Raw genomic sequence first — 17,805 nt, forward strand, 5'->3', positions numbered from 1 at the left:
CATGATAGCAGCCATTCTTTCTGGAGTGAAGTGGAATCTCAGCGTTGTTTTCATTTGCATTTCTTGAATGACCAGTGATGTTGAACATTTTTTCATGTATTTATTTGCTATTTCTACTTCTTTGTCTGAGAAATATCTGTTCATTTCAGATGCCCATTTTTGGATTGATATCTCATATATAAATTACTTCTACTATAAGAAGAAATTTCTGGAGATGAACATTTTTTATTTGTTCCCATTTTTAAGGTTTTTATTTAACTTTGACCTCGTTTAAAAAAATTGTCACCTGGGATATAACAAATATTTATTAAAAATTTAAGATAATATACTTTTTATTATATATTATAGAAAATTATTTCAAAATGGTAGATTGCAATAAAAATTGACTAACACTGCATTAACAGATGCCAGTTATAACTTAGGGGATACAGTGTAAAATCAAATTTCCTAGAGAAATTCAACTTAGTTATTCAATAAAACAGGAAAACAACAAAAGATTAAGAACAAAAGATTATTACTCAATAGAATGTCAGAATCATATACTTGTCATTAAGTCAGTTACTTTAATCAAATATAAAGATGGATGTGCAGTGTATTCTGCTGCTTCTCAAAATCTTAAGAACAAAATTGGTACTGGTTTTGGAATATGTATAAATGGAATTTTCATGAAAGCATCATTCCCTGAATTATTCTAAGGTGTGCATGGAGATTTGGGACATTAATACACATGTGTGTACATACACTTCTCTTAATTGTGACCACAAGACTGAAATAAGTCAGTGTTTCTTTAAGTATCAAGCAATTTTTAGATCATGTTCAATGTAGTAGGTTCATTTGCCTAGGGTTCTCAGAGGCTAACATTAATCTGGAGCTATTTTTAGTATTTGAAAAAGCTGAATATAAAACATGAATCCATGAGATATATAAGATTGCACAAGTTCTTGAAAAGTTGTTTCCATGTCAATTATTGTCTGAAATAATTCAGGATGGTAATGTTTTTATTTTATTAGTGTATGTTCACAGTACATGCATTTTACCATCATATTTGAGATTGGGTACATGTACATACTACAGCTTGTTTCCTTTTTAAATCCTTTTCCCCTTCTAATTCTCCTATACTAATTTTCATTCAGTGAATGTAAACATTATATGACATAAACATGAGCTAAGATTAATGATATCAACAAGACTGAACGTTGGGATGGGGTAATGCTTTTATTGCCAGACTGAATAGGGTCTCGTACTAGGACCTTTAACACTTACATGATTGGGCTATTTTCCTTTTTTTCCTCTAGGCAAGGGAAACAAATTAATCATCAGTTGATAACTCAAGATTATTTTAAAAATCAGAAAAAGTGTTTCAAAAGGCCTGACTCTTTGCAGGAGATGTATGATTTGAATGATCATTGATAAAACAACATTTAATGGATGCTATTATATGCTGGCACTATTTGCATTGTGTTGAATTTTGTTTAGGGTCCTAGGAATTAAACCCAGGGTTTCATACATGCTAGGCAGGCATCCACTACTGAGCTATACCCTCATCCTTTAATTCTTTTAAAATAAATACCCTATTTTTGTTGAGCATATATCTACCTGTATATTTCAGACATTACATGTTATATAACATTATTAGAGATACATTATATATAATTCTTTACATCAAATTACTTTTATCTTTGGTGTAGAGATTTCTGATTTCCCAAAAACATCAATAGGAATATGAAGTCCACACTATATTGTTTATATACACTGAAATTTGCACTTAACTTCGTATTTACAATAAATAGAATGAAATTTTGCATAGATTATTATTATTCTATTTATCATACTCTAATACTACTCAAGATAGGAGCCAATAACTAGCTATACCTGGCTGTTGAACAACTGGAATATACAAACTGAGATGGTATTTTGGCTCTCAGTTTATAGGGGTTTCATTCCATAGTCAGCTGGCTCCAAGGCAGGGTGGGAGGCAGATGGGAAACAGTCCGTGGCAGGGCAGGCAGGAAGCAGAGAGCAATCAAGGGAGGGGAGAGATAGACCCTCCAGGCCACGCTCGCAGTGACCACCTCCTCCAAGCAGATTTCACCTCCCAATGCACATTTACCTATAACTCATCAGCGGACCAACCCAGCGAGTCTCATCCCCCCATGGTCTAGTTACCTCCCAAAGCCCTACCTGTGAGAGCATGAGGCAATGGCCGAAAATCGAGATGTAAACCATAGCAATGTGCACGATCATATATATTTAAAATGCACTTGATTTTACATTCATAATAACATTCATTTGGTAAATGCCTCCCTGGAAGATTATTTGGCAGAGCAGAACCCTTTAAAGGAATTTTCAATTGTAAAATGCAATGTAAAAAGTGAAATGCAATGTGTTCTTTCAGACTTAGCTAAAGAAAGGAATTCAGAAAACAACTACTGACTAAAACATGACACATTCATTCAACTTATTTTATATTGTTAAACAGTAATTAATTGGTTAAAATTAAATGCCATTAAGAGAAATGCCATTTGAAAACTGGAAACATTTTCAGATGAAACTAAGAAGGCCAATGCAGTATTAATCTTTCTATATCTGATTTATTTCACTTAAAATAATTTCCTACACTCCTAAATTGGATCAGAATAACTGATTTTTAGCAAGATCTTGGGCAGGGGCGATACACAGACTGGATAAAAGTGCCTTCTAGTGTTCTACTGCACACCAGGGAGACTACCATTCGCAATAACCTGTTTCATATTTCATGAATAAATGAAAAAAGGAACTTTGAAGGCTCCAAACACAAAGTAATAATAAGGAGATGGAAAATTTATTACCTTGATTTGATCAGGACTTACTGGATACATGTATTGAAATATCACACTGTACTATAGAAATATTCACAACTATTATGTATTAATTCTTTTAAATGTTAAAACCCTTGAGTTAACTACCTTGAGTTGATTATTACATTGTGAACATATGTATCAAGTTCTGACCCAATATCTCCTGTGTTTATAAAATTAATTTAATTTTTTTGTTGGGTTTTTTTTTGTGGTACTGGGGATCAAACTCAGGACCTTGAGCTTGCAAAGCAGGCGGTGGCAGCACTGAGCTACATCCCTGCCCCTTACAAAATTAAAATTTAAAAAATAAAAACAAATAAAGTTAAGGTTTTGGTTCCAAGCCTGCCCAGTTTAAAGGTAGCACTTCCAGCTGCACTGTGCCTGGCGCCCTCTACAGGAAGCCCCTGGAAGCTGCAAGGGAAATGACAGTCACACAGGGTTGGTTTAAGCAGCTCACACATCCTGACCACTGCAGAGAAGGTACCATCCAGACATTATTTCAGACAACGCAAAAGGCAACACAGGGATCAATTCACAGACAGTCTGAGATATTTGTATAAAGAGGATGGGCTTATTAAAGCCAAAGTAGCAATGATCTACAGAAGTGATTTCCAAGTCTGAAAACAAGCCTGAGGCAACCTTACCTAGAATGTTATGCTACAATCAGTGGGAAGCAATTTAAGTCCAATGCACTGAGTAATGATAGATAAGGCCTGTTACAGTGTGGAAGATAAGAATGACTGGTCAATTTTCATTTGATTGTCTCTATTTCACCATCACTTGGAGTCAGAGAACATTGTCCCCTTTCCATATTTGCACGGCAGAGTGGGTAACGCATTAAGAATTAAATATAAATGCTCCACTTTAAATAGAAGAAAATAAAACAAAATGTATAATTGTTTCTCCTTTAGCATCACATGTAATTAGATCAACAGGAAGAATTTGCCAAGGAAAGCTCAGTGTAGGAGAATGGCAGAGGCTGTAGGTGTAAAAACTCGTAGAGACAGCAGTCATAGCGGATTAAGGTCATCCTGGCAAAGGTAAATTAGATGACAAGATGGAGGACGGGGCCATACTGAAATGGAAAGAACCTGACACTTTCATTCTTTTCAAAATTATAACTTAGATTGGTATTTCCTCTCTTGTTTCTTTTCTGTTAACAGTTCATGTATAACGATAATTCATTTTGTTTCAAAGCAGGAAATTGTCCTTCTGGAATGTATGCCTGTGGGCTGGGTCTCAGCTATGACTGGGATGCTCTTTTCCTATAGGTTCTCAAGAAGCTAGACAGCAACAGTAACAGAGCGGAAACTTGGTAAATGAGTGGTGCTGAGATGGTATTTGCCAAACTAGGGGATATCTGCACCCTCTAGCATAGTAAGCTTTAATCATAAAACACTAGTGTGCATTATTAGGTTGGAAATCCATGTAGGTAGTAGAAGAATTGTTCCAAAGGTGTCAGCCCATTCAGCTTGTTTTGAGGTTTCATATTACAGTGACCTGTGTCTGAGATTATTCAATAGGGGCTGTATTAATACCTGACACAATGTTTCCCAAATCAAGATGTGCTTAGAAACATGCAAGGTTTTTTGTTTTTTGTGTTTTGAATGTATGGTGTCGTCTTGTAGGTCTCATTCAAGAGCTCTACTCCCAGAGACAAATTCTTCTTTTAATAGAGCATGGATTAAAAAGTGACAAATCATGATTCATGAATTACTACATTGTCAAGACACCTGTGAAATCACCGTGCAGTTCCACAAAAAAAGGACATTGCTAGCGATGTAGATGCCCCACCTCCTCTGCCTTATTTCCAACTCACTCCCTTTCCTCAACAGTGCTACTGCACTCTCTTACAAAACCATACACGAGTTTTCTCTGCTTTGGATTTTATCTAAACATATTCATACTTGACAGATGCATATATGCTCTGCTGTTTTGCTTGATGTTATTGTTTTTCCAAGTTTCTTACACCCTCTCCCTTGCTGGAACTTCTGCTTCTGCTCCAGTATTTCTACTGCACATGCCAGAATGTCTTAGACTCAGCCCTGGGAACCGTTGGTCCCTTCTTTCTTAGGAAGACATCAGGACAGTGGTGGACTCCAGTTTTCTTCCCACCTGACTCTCCGCTTTTCAGTTTTGAGTCCTGCTGGAGGGAATTTACCTGTGCCCCTCCTGCCTGCACTGTGTCTGAATCCTAAAGCCTGCAGGTGCCTGGCCTTGGGAGAGGCCCTGTGGGAACCTAGGTGAGTGTGCAGGGACCCGGGGGAGGCCCTCGTCTGGCTGGAGAGACACAGGACAGCCCTCTCTCTCCAGCTGGCCAGGCTGCAGTGCTGCTGTCTGGTGGCCCAAGGGTCAGTGGCAAAGACCCTGTGTGGCTGCAGCTCTTCAGGGCCCCCAGCCTCAGGACCCGAGAGGGCGGATTTCTGCTCCGTACTTTCCTGGTCCCTGATGTCTGCCCACCAGTCTTCTAAAACAGTTCCCCAGACTTCTCCTCTCATCACAGCAGCCTCGGCTCTCTCTGGCAACCTGTGCCTTTACTTCCAGCCCTGGCCTCTACTCCGGTGGGGACCACAATGTTTGCAGTCAGGTAACTTTTCTCTTTGACTATGTCAACATGTCCAACTTTTTATTGGTGTGGTTTTCCTTTTGGTTTTACTGAGACAGGGTCTCGCTGTGTAGTTCAGGCTGGCCTTGAGCTCACTCCGTAGCACAGGCTGGGCTCAAACGCGTGGCGATCCTCCTGCCTCTAGGATGCTGGGATCACAGACCTGCACCACCACGCCTGGCAAACATATTCCGATTTAAGGCAGCGTCTTCCCTTTCTGTATCCGCCGCATAGGAAACGCCATCGCGGTTCGGGTTAATATGTACCCTGGGAAATCGGGTCTTACCGCTGGCCCAGCCCCCTCCTGGCAGTCTCCTCTGATCTTCGGGCGGTGCAGACCACCTGCTCCCATCCAGCCTCCAGCCTGGCTCTGGCCATCCGCACTGCTCCTGCGGTGGTCCTGGCCCATCACCCTTAACCTTTAATGGAGAACTCTGACCTGTATCATTAAATGTGGCTGTTTTCCTCACATAAAGGCTTTAATAAATTGATAAATTAATAACCTTAAAGGTTAATGTAATATTCACATTTTATTGCTCTGGGAATTAAATGGTTCCAATAAGTAACAGTTTAGTGCCACAATTGTGATATCCTAGAAAAATGAATTTTCTTTGCATTTTAAAGTCATTACTATCAAAACAATATTCCACTAAGAAATCTCTTATTTAAAGAACAATGACATTTTGAATATAAACACTAATATTTATGCGATTTTAAGTAACTGTCCTGTGTTTTTTAATATTTTAGAAGTTTTTGGATTGTAGGTATGTATTCTCTGACTTTTGATAGTGCTTTGCAAGTTTCCTGAGCTTTTTTTTTTAGAGTTTATGTAGGAGAAGGTATTCTAGATATAAAATCCTTATTATATCTGTCACATCTGTCCTCCATCTGAGATTGCTTGTTCATAAGGTGAAAGAAAACTTATTTTTAAGCACTTTGACTATCACAGCACTCTATACACAAAAGTACATAGTATATGATTTTTTTTTTTTTTGGTACCGGGGATCGAACTCGGGTCCTTGCACTTACAGAGCAGACAGGCAGAACCACTGAGCTAAATCCCCGGCCCCATAGTATATGATTTTAATAGATTTCATTATTTATTAATTTATTTAATAGATTTCATTCCCCACTATTTTTACACACTTTTGTTATTCACAATACCTTAGTATTTTGAAATTGAGTGAAATTGAGTGAATTCTGAGACTAAAATTCTAAGACTAGAATTCTAAGACTAGAATTCACAGGAACCAAGTGTGTTTGGTCATAAGGTATTACTACACATGGAGAAAAATAAACAAATACATGTTTAAAATACACATTTCAGGGCCGGGGATTTAGCTCAGTGGTTCTGGTGCCTGCCTCGCAAGCACAAGGTCCCAAGTTAGATCCCTGGTACCAAAAAAAAAAAAAAAAAAAAAATACACATTTCAGTATAAGTACCTTCCCACTAATGCAGACACAATCCATTCAATCAGTTTCTTCACCTCTAAGAGAACAAGAAATACTTCAGGCCTTGTTTAAATAAGGGGACAGTACTAAAATTGAATACCATGCGTACTGCTTGATAAGACCACAAAAATATTTAAAAATTCCCTATATTTATAGCAATATTTAGAAAAACATGTACTCTAAATGGTGACATGAACACCATTTAATCATTGTTGGGATAATTTGTAATTATCCAAAAATGAAAACAACATAAAACACCAACTCATGACTGGCAATTGCCATGTGTTTTTATTACTTACCATGTTCTTATGCCTCTAAATATTGATAATGTAGAAATTCTGTATAGTATATAACTTGACCTAATAGAACAACCATTACAATATTCATGAAATCATTACATTTACTACATATAATCTCCATAAAATTATTATTCCTTTCTAATCATTAATGTACTCACAGATTTTCTTCTACTTAAATTAGATGGTTTCTAGTACAAATCAGACTTTCATGCAGATAATTGTTTCACTTTTTCTTGAATCTATTTTGATTTTTGAATTCCAAAATATCAATTTTCTTAGAGCAGTGTAATCCCTTAGCAACATCAAAACTATTCTGAAGCATAGTATCATTTTTCCCCATGAGAGGTGCAAGCAACAGTATTCTAGGCAAGACTCTTACTTCCTGACATGGTTAGGGTTCATTATTCAGATCTTTGCTGTCTGTCATAAAAATAACATATTCTTCACACTTATTTTTGTTTTGTTGACACTCTTGAAACACGAACAATATAACTTGTATAAAAATCCTGTTCAAACATTTTAAGTTAGTGCTGTTTCATGGTGCTTGATAAACTATGTGTCTTCAAAATTATTTCCACTGGGTTGGGGATTTAGCTCAGTGGTTCTGGAGCCTGCCACGCAAGCACAAGGTCCCAAGTTCAATCCCCGGTACCAAAAAACAATCAAACAAACAAAATTATTTTCACTAATTACTCAGAGTTTGATTTTAGTTTACTTAGTCATGTAAATTATTCTCCTGGTGTGAATTGGGGGTAGGAAATGGGAGATTAGATTAAATGTTTAATAAAATAACAAAAAGTTGGCACATTTTAAAGAATCCTGAATCTGGAAGAATTGGTGCTGTGGCAGTTTCCTGCACACCCTGGAATCGCAGGCACCTGACTTCCATGTGGTTATTTATTCTCCCCGTTCTGCCCACTGTACTGTTCCCAAAGGTCAAATTCAGTCACCCTAAAGGTTAACTCACTTGCTATCAGAAGTGACAATCATATTCTCAATTCACTCAGTATATCATGTGGGCTTTTTTGTAACATGTGTCTTTTATATTGCATAATACTATTGAACAATATGGTATTTACTATAGTATTTAAATGTCATACAAGTATAGGTTAGCCGGATAAACCATATCATTTTCTCTCTGCCCCTCCACCTCCTTAAGGCAACAAAAGAACGCCTTTAACAAAGGAAAGCTTAGTAGGAACTCATAGAACTCATAATTAACTTGACATAAGTTTAATTACAAAATCAACAATTTATTTCTTAAATTCTCTGTTTTAGTTTATTCAGATATGCACAGAATTATAATACTGCTTATTTTTTGTTATTTTCAAAGGAATGCTGGCCTTATAAAACTGTTTTAAAGGCTCAACAAATAACTGAGTTACATGTCTTGTATGCTACCTTCTAATTTAGACTGAAAATGTAATTTAATTAAATTCTAATGACATGTTTATACCTTGCCTTAGAAATTTACAACCTTCAACTACTTCTATTAATTTGGTCCCATCAAATATTGCATAAAGTTTAATGTTTTACAGAAATTTATTTCATTCATATAGACTTTTAAGAAGAATAGTAAATTTAAGTAACTTTCTCAGGATAAGTCCAGCAATAATTGGCAAGACAGGAGGACAATTCAAAAGACCATTTTATATAAAGTATCTTACTGTACATCTTTATAGGAAGGACATATTTTTCCTGGACCAGTCAATGTATTGGCTTTCTGGGTCAAATTGAATTGCAGCCTACTACGCTTCACTTCTTTGGTGATTTCCACCTACTTAATTTACTTTCTCAAAAAACTCCCTCTTGTACACAACTCCTGATTTTTTGCTTTATGTTTCTTCTGTCTTACTCTTTTTTGGATTATTTTTAAAGAAGAACCTCATAGGAAATTTGTGGTGACCAAGTCATCTTCATAACTGCTTTACTAAGTACAATGATCAATTTTAGGACATATTTAAGCAATTCATCCATATGTAAATCACTCCTGTGCATCTTAACATAAATAGAATTTTTCATTGTAACAAAAGAGCAAACCTAAAGAGCAATAGCTCTTCAAATATACACAAGCCTCATCTGTTAATATACTTTGCTTTCCTAATGAAGCTAAAAATCGTCTGCTGCATGAATAATCCAATTGTTTCTCTTATCTGGTGACAAGAGGCCAATTGTTGAGCCCACTTCCAAATGCTGTTGAAAGCAGCATTGTGCAACTGACGTCTCAAGCTAGAAGCACAGGGAACTGACGTGTCCAAGGTCATCAATATTTCCAGCTGTTCATTCTACAACTGAGAAATCTCAGAGATGAAGCTAACAAACCATACTGAGTAAAGACACAGGAAGAAGAACACACAGAATTTAGAGATTGAATCTAGTACTCACGGAATGCTCTATAAAACTCTTCCAGTGCCAGGTGCTTGTCAGCATTGAGATCATCAAACTTCAGCAGGTCATACAGAGTACATTCAGGGCGATCCTTGCCGAGGTCCTCCTGTGTTATCACCTGACAAGCAAATTATAGCCACACTTTGATATCTGCATCTTCACAGTCCTCTAATATAATCATTTACATACTGCAATCATCACATAATAAATCAACTTAAATTGCAGTGGGGCAAGGAAACAAAACTAAGGAAAAGCCAGTCATTTTTAACTATGTCAAAGGCAAAATTATAATGTTAAAAGATGTATGGAGAATTTGTACAAAGTTTCTGATATAATAGACTCAGTGTAGGACCCAAGAAGTCCAAACACTTTGTATTTTACATGTTTACCTTGCTCTGCTTATACCAATTTGAGGAAATAACTTTGCATGTAAATTTTGTCCTGTGTCTTAGTGTCCTATGTCAAAACAACCTTCTTTCCCCAAAACACAGTGTGGCAGTTTGTGCCCATTTTCTTCTCATGTTAGAGATTTTTCCTTCTGGGTCTGAACCCCTCCCCAGCTGGCAGCTAAGTCACTCAGGGTTGTGTACGACTCGTGGCCACCCAAGAGCCACGACTGTTTCTAGCACCAGGCTGAGTCACGCCCTGACTGAAGACGGACCCTTCAGTGTGGGGGTCAGCAGTGCTGAGCAGCTCCGTGCTGAGGCCTGGGGCTGAAGCTGCAGCTTTCCCAGCCTCTACAGACCTGACTGCTGCCTGTCCTGTAACCGGGCTCCCCACATCACAGGGACGTGGGCAGCTGGATAGCTGGGTCTGCGATCTCCCAAATAGCAGTAGGAATCCCTTGGTTTCCTGGGCTTGTTTGAAAGGTGTCGCAGAATCTCCGAAGTCAGCCAGCTGTGTATTCAGGTCCTTTCAATGCCATTTTAGAGCTCTGTCATTTCTGGCAAATCATTTCACCTTCATGAACCAGAAACGGAGTGGGAGATCATCCCCCACACGGTCAAGTCCGAGACAGAAGAGATCATCTGTACTTTAAAGCGACCCTTTACAATTACAAGGGATGATCTTTTGGATAGCACGCATCTTCCAATAACCCGCTGAGGCTTCCAGCGCCGGCGTGTGCGTGCCCTGGCTGTAGCCCACCAGGGGCTGTCGCTCCTCTGAACATCGCAGAGCGTCTCAGGCAGTCTTGCTGTGACAAAGGCAGGTCGCAGGTGCCCTTTTCCAACGATCCTCGGACGCTTCTGCGCGGCATCTTTAGGCCTCTCCGGCACACTCGCGCACTGGCCAGCCGGTTACCAGAACCAGTCTGAATGAGGGAGACTCTGGCGGTCTCTGGGGACAGTGTGAGCACAGGGTCAGCAGAGCCTCTGGCACCCCGGTCACCGCAGCACTCTGCAGCAACAGTGCCACAGAGGCTGCGAACGGCGCCGCTGCAGCGCCGTGAATTCTCTGCTGCTGGGTGTGCTATAAAATGTTTCTGTCCAGGCTGATATCTGCCACCTTAGAGAGGAAAAAGGCACAAAGCTGATCTGGTTTAACTGGGCTTTGTGAATCGGTATTATGGACAGGGAATCACGTTGCGTGGTCCCGCTGGAAGGATTAACGGGGCTGCCTGAGAGCTAAGGCATCGTTCCTGTAAGACGGGGCAAGCAAACCCTGCTTTTCTTTCCTGCTGAGAGAGCCAGGAGCGTGGTCCTGCCCGACCTGCTGTCAGCGACATCGCAGGAAGCGGCTCGTCCTGGGCTGGCAGTGGGAACAGAGGGCGGGGGCGGACCTTCCCTGCGGGAGCCTCAGTATCCAGGCGGCCGAGACCCCTGAGCGCCACCGCGTTTTTGGAAGGTTTCGGTGACCTTTACTCTCATACTTACTTCAAATAGAGATGATGTAGAGAGCTGGAGAACGGATTTGCTGGGTTTTTTCCTGTCTCGATGTTTATTTTGGTCCCCTATCTTACTCAAACGAAATCCACATATTAGGCCAAGACAAGAGATTTCTACCTCTTTTCCTGACGGGGCGTCCGGCACAGAGCAACCCGACCGAGTTTCGCTCACACCACTGAGCCGGGCACGCGGCCTCAGTGACTGAGCGGCCTTCCAAGGCCACCCGCTAGAGGCTCAGGGCCTGGTCCGTGTGCTGTCAGCAGCGAGGGGGCTTTGGAAGGTGCAGCCCAGCAGGAGGAAGTCAGGTCACCGGGACGGGGCGGGGCGGGGCGGGAGGGCCAGCGTGGCAGTCCAGTCCTTTTCTCTCCCTCCGGCTCCTCTGCTCCCCCTCCTCCCTCTCTCGCCTTCCTCCCTTGCTCCCTCCCGGTGTCTCCTTTCCCAGATGTGACAAGGTGAGCAGCTTTTCACCGTATTCTCTCTGCCATGCTCTGCTGCCTCACCTCACGCCCAAAGGCGACAAGCCAACAAACACGGACTGACACCTCCGAGACCGAGCTACAGTGACCCTTCCCTCCTTATTAGTGGATCCTGTCAGAGATCTGTTACAGAGAAAAAAGCTGACGAATACAGCTTGCGTTAGAGAAATTATTCATGCTGGCTTTTTAAAAACTTCACTGGGGGGTATATGTTCAGCAGTGACTCAATGCCTCTTCCATCAATATTTCAAAAATGTTTTATTCACTTATCCTATTGTTCATCAATAGTTCACTTACAACGTAATTTTAGAAATGAGCTTCCCCCTTTAGGCTTTCTGGTACTAAGTGTTGACATACATTCTGTAACCCTAATGAAGAATATAATTTATTACACCTTTCTTTTTAAAAATAGCTTTGTTCAGATAATTTTTTGGTTTTTTGAGACAAGGTCTTGTTGTATAGTTTGGGCTGTCCTTGAACTCCTGGCAATCCTCCTGCCTCCAGTGTTGGGATTACAGGTGTGCACCACCACATCTGGCTCCAGATAAATTTGATTTACAAAACACTTCACATATTTAATGTGTCTAGCTTGTGCGTTTGTGGGATCTTTCCATCAGCATGAAAAAAATACTTCAATTACCCCAGTTTTGATAGCTGGTTTTTGTTGGAAGAAAATGTGATAGAGTATATTAGTAGGGGCTGGGGATTTAACTCAGTGACATCACACCTGCCTTGCAAGGACAAGGTCCTGAGTTCTATCCCCGGTGCCAAAAAAAGAGAGAGTATATTAGTAGATCTACTAATTCAGTAAACCAGCCATTCATTGGCACACGATTTTGAAACTCTTTTGGCTTTCATAATTTCCTGTATTTTTTTTCATTTACTCTCTGTCACTGGTTCCAAAAACTCTGCATTCTAGGCTCTTCAAAATGCACAATTCCCTTCTGGAGCAGCAGCTGACAGCAGTGCTAGATTCACAGAAATTATCCAAATTTAAATATCATATAATGAAAACTCAGTCATAATTTCCTTTGTCATCCACGGTGAAACAGTGAAGATGTTTCCCAAATTCCAGAAAGCTACAAACATAAACACTGCCACTCTTTTTTCCTGTTTAGAGTTGATTTCCAGAATCTTGGGCTCCAGAGGGTTCAGGATGAGGCAGAAGTATTAGTAGAAAGTATGGCTGGAGGTTTCGGTCAGAGGCCCACCATTCCATTGGTGAATGCTTGCAGATCCCAGGGAGCAGCAGTGTGGGCTGCAGGCGATCCCAGTCGTCGGGGCTCTGCCCCAACCCCAGAGGCTCCTGCGCACTCGCCCAGGCTGGGGGCCAACCCAGAGAGGAGCTGCACAGGCACACAGGCTTCAGCCAGAGGCCCCCATTCATCCCTTGGTGAGCACAGATCCTGGGGAGCAGCTGTGTGGCCCCGACCTGTGAGGCTGCAGGTGGATCCCAGCCAGGGCTCCGCCCCAACCCCAGAGACTTGGGCACACCCGCCCAAGCCAAGGGCCTACCAAGAAAGGGGCTGCAAGTGTGCACTGGCTTAAGCCAGAGGCCTGCCATTCCACAGGGCACAGCCAGGGACCCGCATGGAGCAGAGCTGTACAGGCACACAAGCAGTGCCCAGAGGCTCACCCCAATACCATTGCCAAGTGTGTGGAGACCCTAGCCAAAGTCTGAGGAGACAGAAACTGGTGTTCAAAGCCCCCAAACAGGCCCTCCCAGGCAAAAACTACATAGGGTCCCCAGCAAGAGGCATGCCTAGATACCATCACAAGTATGCACAGGCCCCAGCCAGCAACTCGCCCAAACAACAGGTCAGCTCAGGGATTCAGAGGCCACCACTCTGAATGCAAGAATTGGTGCACACGTGAGCAGCACAGTGAAGGCTGCTCCATGGCTTGCTGAGGAATCAAGACCACAGGGTGAGCAAAAAGGCGCCTCACAAAGGCACAGCAGGCTGCATCTTGTGAAATGAGAAAACACATACACAAGTCCCAAAACCAGACTTCTAGGTCACCTAAGGCAACCCCAAAGGGAAAGGAGATGGAACAATCTGCTACTCAACCACCTGGACTCCCTGAACTGGCAATGAAAGAGGACCTGGAAAAAATGAAATCAGAAATAATTTCTCAGAAAACAACAAAGACTGTGTCCATAGTGCAAGACATGATTAATAAATCTAGAGCAGACACAGATAAAAAATACAGGAGCTGAGGAACATGATGGAATCCCAACATAGGAAACAAATGGAATCCATAAAACAGATGCAAACAGATTTCCAGGAGATTAAAAACTCCATTGAAAGTTTACTCAGCAGAACGAGTCAATGTGAGGACAGAATTTCAGATATAGAAGATAACATTGCAATTAGTGACCAGGAAAAGAAAAATTTCTTCAAAATAGTAAGGGAGCATGAGAAATCAATCCAGCAGCTGCTACATGATGCAAAGAATAACATAAGATTGATCAGAGTCAATGAAGAAACAGGAGAGAGTGCAGATGACAGAAAAAAAACTGTTCTCAGAAGTAATGTCAGAAAACTTCCCAAATAGGGGAAAAAAACTTGACATACAGATAAGTGAGGCATATAGTACTCCAACTGGCCATGATCAAAAAAATCTACACATAGGCATATAATAGTTAAGATTCCAGAAACTCAACCAAAGAACAAAATTCTACAAGCACTTACAGAAAAGAAACAAATCACCTACAAAGGAAAGCCCATCAGAATCACAACAGACTTCTCAAAACAAAACCAAAATGCAAGAAGAGCATGGAGTAACATATTTTAAGCCCTAAAGGAAAACAAACTGAAACCCTGATTGATGTACCCTGCAAAACTATCTTTCAAAGTTGATGGAGAAATAAGATACTTTCATGACAATGAGTACCTTAGGAACTTCATGTATACAATACATGCACTACAAAAAATTTTAGGCAATATCCTAGGAAAACATGAGGAGGATGACAACTCCAGAAAGCCCTGCAGAATGAATCCATGAGGCACAACAAGAAATTAAATGCAAAGGGGGAGAATCCAACAAAAAGAAAAAGATATGACAAGGATAAGTCAATACATATCAGCTATAACCATCAAAGTTAATGGTCTCAATTCACCAATCAAAAGAAATAGACAGAAGCAAGATCCAACAATATGCTGCATAAAAGAAACACATTTAATTAAAAAAGAAACTAATAGACTGAAAGGTAAAGGGTGGAAAAAAATACCTCATGTGACAGGAATGTGAAAAAAAGCAGGAGTTGATATCCTCCTTGCAGATCAAGTGGATTTCAAACCAACACTGATTAAGAGAGACAAAGAAGGACATTACATCCTTGTAAAGAGAACAATCCAAAAGGAAGAGATGACAATCATTAATATATATGAACCAAACACCCATGTGCCCGTCTACATAAAACAAATACTAATGGACATGAAAAAATCCTATAAGCACTAAAACAATAATAGTTGGGGAACTCAATACCCCACCTTCACAAATAGATAGATCAACTAGACAAAAAATAAACAACAAAATACTAAAACTCAATCAAACTCTTTAACAAAGGAATTCAACAGATATTTACAGAGTAATCCACCACACAAAATCAGAATACACATTCTTTTCAGCTACACATGGGTCATTCTCTAAAATAGACCACATACTCACTCATAGAATATGTTTAAGTAACTGCAAAGGAATTGAAATTATCCCCTGTATATTATCAGAACATAGTGGAATGAAATTGGAGATCAATAGCAAAAGAAACCACAAGAATTTCATTAACAAATGGGAACTTCACAACACACTTCTGAATAACCAATGGGTCATAGAGGAAATTAACAAAATCAGACAGTTCCTACAATTAAATGACAATGCCAACACAACATACAGGAATCTATAGGACTCAATGAAAGCAATCCTATGAGGGAAATTCATAGCAGTGACTATTCACATAAGGAAAACAGAGTGAATTAAACAACCTGATGCTGAACCTCAAGCTTCTAGAGAAAGAATACAACATACAGGAATCTGTGGGACACAATGAAAGCAGTCTTATGAGGGAAATTCATAGCAGTGACTATTCACATAAGGAAAACAGAGAAGGCTGAATTAAACACCCTGATGCTGAACCTCAAACTTCAAAAAAAAGAAGAGCAGGACAAACCCAAACCCCATACAAGGGAGAAAATTATAAAGATCAGAGCAGAAATCAATGCAATAGAGACTAAGAGAACAATACAAAAAAATCAATGAAGATAAAAGTTGGTTCTTCAAAAGAATAAACAACATTGACAAACCCTTAGCCAAGTTTATCAGAAAAATGAAAGAAAAGGCCCAAATCTATGCAATTAGGAATGAAAAGGGTGAAATTACAGCAGACCCAGCAGAAATCCAGATGATCATCAATACCTACTTTGAGAATCTATACTCCAATAAGATGGAAAATACTGAAGAAATGGGCAGATTTCCAGATACATGTGAATTATCAAAGTTGCACAAAGATGACCTAAAAATGCTAAACCACCCAATATCAATCAATGAAATTGAAAATGTAATTAAAAATTTACCATCTAAGAAAAGGCAGGTTCCTGATGGCTTCCCCGCTGAATTCTACAAGACATTTAGAGAGGAACTACTGCTTAACTGTTTAAACTCTTCAATGAAATTACTGTTTAAACTCTTCAATGAAACTGTTTCAATTACTGTTTAAACTCTTCAATGAAATTGAAGGGAAGCAATACTCCATAATTCATTTCTGGAAGCAAGGACCACCTTGATCCCCAAAGCAGAGAAAGACCCAATCAAAAAAGGGAACTATAGGCCAAACTCAATAATGAACATATATGCAAAAATAATTAATAAGATACTGGCAAATAGAATGCAGAAGATCATCAAAAATATCATACACCCTGACCAAATGGGATTCATCCCAGGGATGCAGGGATGGTTCATCATACACAAATCAATCAATGTAATACACTATATCAATAGAGCCAAGGACAAAAACCATATGATCATCTCAATAGACGCAGAAAAGGCATTTGACTAAATCCGACACGCATTTATCATAAAAACCCTACAAAAAATTGGAATAGATGATCTCTATCTCAATCTGATAAAAGCCATCTATGAAAAACCAACAGCCTATATCATACTAAATGGTCAAAAACTGAAATCCTTCACACTAAAATCAGGAACAAGACAAGGTTGTGCACTATCACCACTCTTGTTCAATATGGTTTTGGAAACATTAGCCATAGCAATCAGACAAGAGAATGAAATAAAAAGAATAAAGATAGGAAATGAAAGAGTCAAACTGTCATTATTTGCAGATGACATGATACTCTATACTCTATACAGAAGAGTTCCACCAAAAGTCTTCTACACTTAATAACCAAATTCAGTAAAATAGCTGGATACAAGGTCAACACACAATAATCAATAGTTTTCCTGTAAATGATCAACAGACTCATTGAGAGAGAAATGGGGCAAACAATTCCTTTCACAATGGTATCCAAAAAACTGAAATACCCAGGAATTAACCTAACTAAAGAAATCAAAGACCTCTACTCTGAAAAGTATAGCACTCTGAAAAAAGAGATCGAAGAGGCTATAAAAAAATGGAAAGACATCCCTTGCTCCTGGGTAGGAAGAACCAACATAGTGAAAATGGCCATACTTCCGAAACTGCTATATAGATTCAATGCAATACCAATGGAAATCCCAACAGCATACTTCACAGGCCTGGAGAAAACAATCCAAAAATTCATGTGGAACAAGAAGAGACCTAGAATAGCAAAAGCAATACTAGGCAGTAAAGACAAGGTAGGGGGTATCACAATCCCCAACTTGAAA

The 17,805-nt window shown here is 39.7% G+C and overlaps 1 protein-coding gene across 7 annotated transcripts in view; it reads right to left on the reverse strand.

Moving 5' to 3' along the window:
* Positions 1 to 17,805, reverse strand: part of Fstl5 (follistatin like 5) — a 742,188-nt gene that overhangs the window by 319,435 nt on the left and 404,948 nt on the right. For all 7 annotated transcript variants that reach the window (XM_087200319.1, XM_087200322.1, XM_087200323.1 and 4 more), the window contains one exon: positions 9,579 to 9,699. In XM_087200319.1, coding sequence (XP_087056445.1) covers positions 9,579 to 9,699 — 121 coding nt within the window. The remainder of the gene's footprint in view (positions 1 to 9,578; positions 9,700 to 17,805) is intronic.

This window comes from Heterocephalus glaber, unplaced genomic scaffold (genome assembly GCF_053883595.1).
Source record: "Heterocephalus glaber isolate CG9 unplaced genomic scaffold, H.glaber_assembly_v1.0 deba00001737, whole genome shotgun sequence".
Lineage (NCBI taxonomy): Eukaryota > Metazoa > Chordata > Mammalia > Rodentia > Bathyergidae > Heterocephalus > Heterocephalus glaber.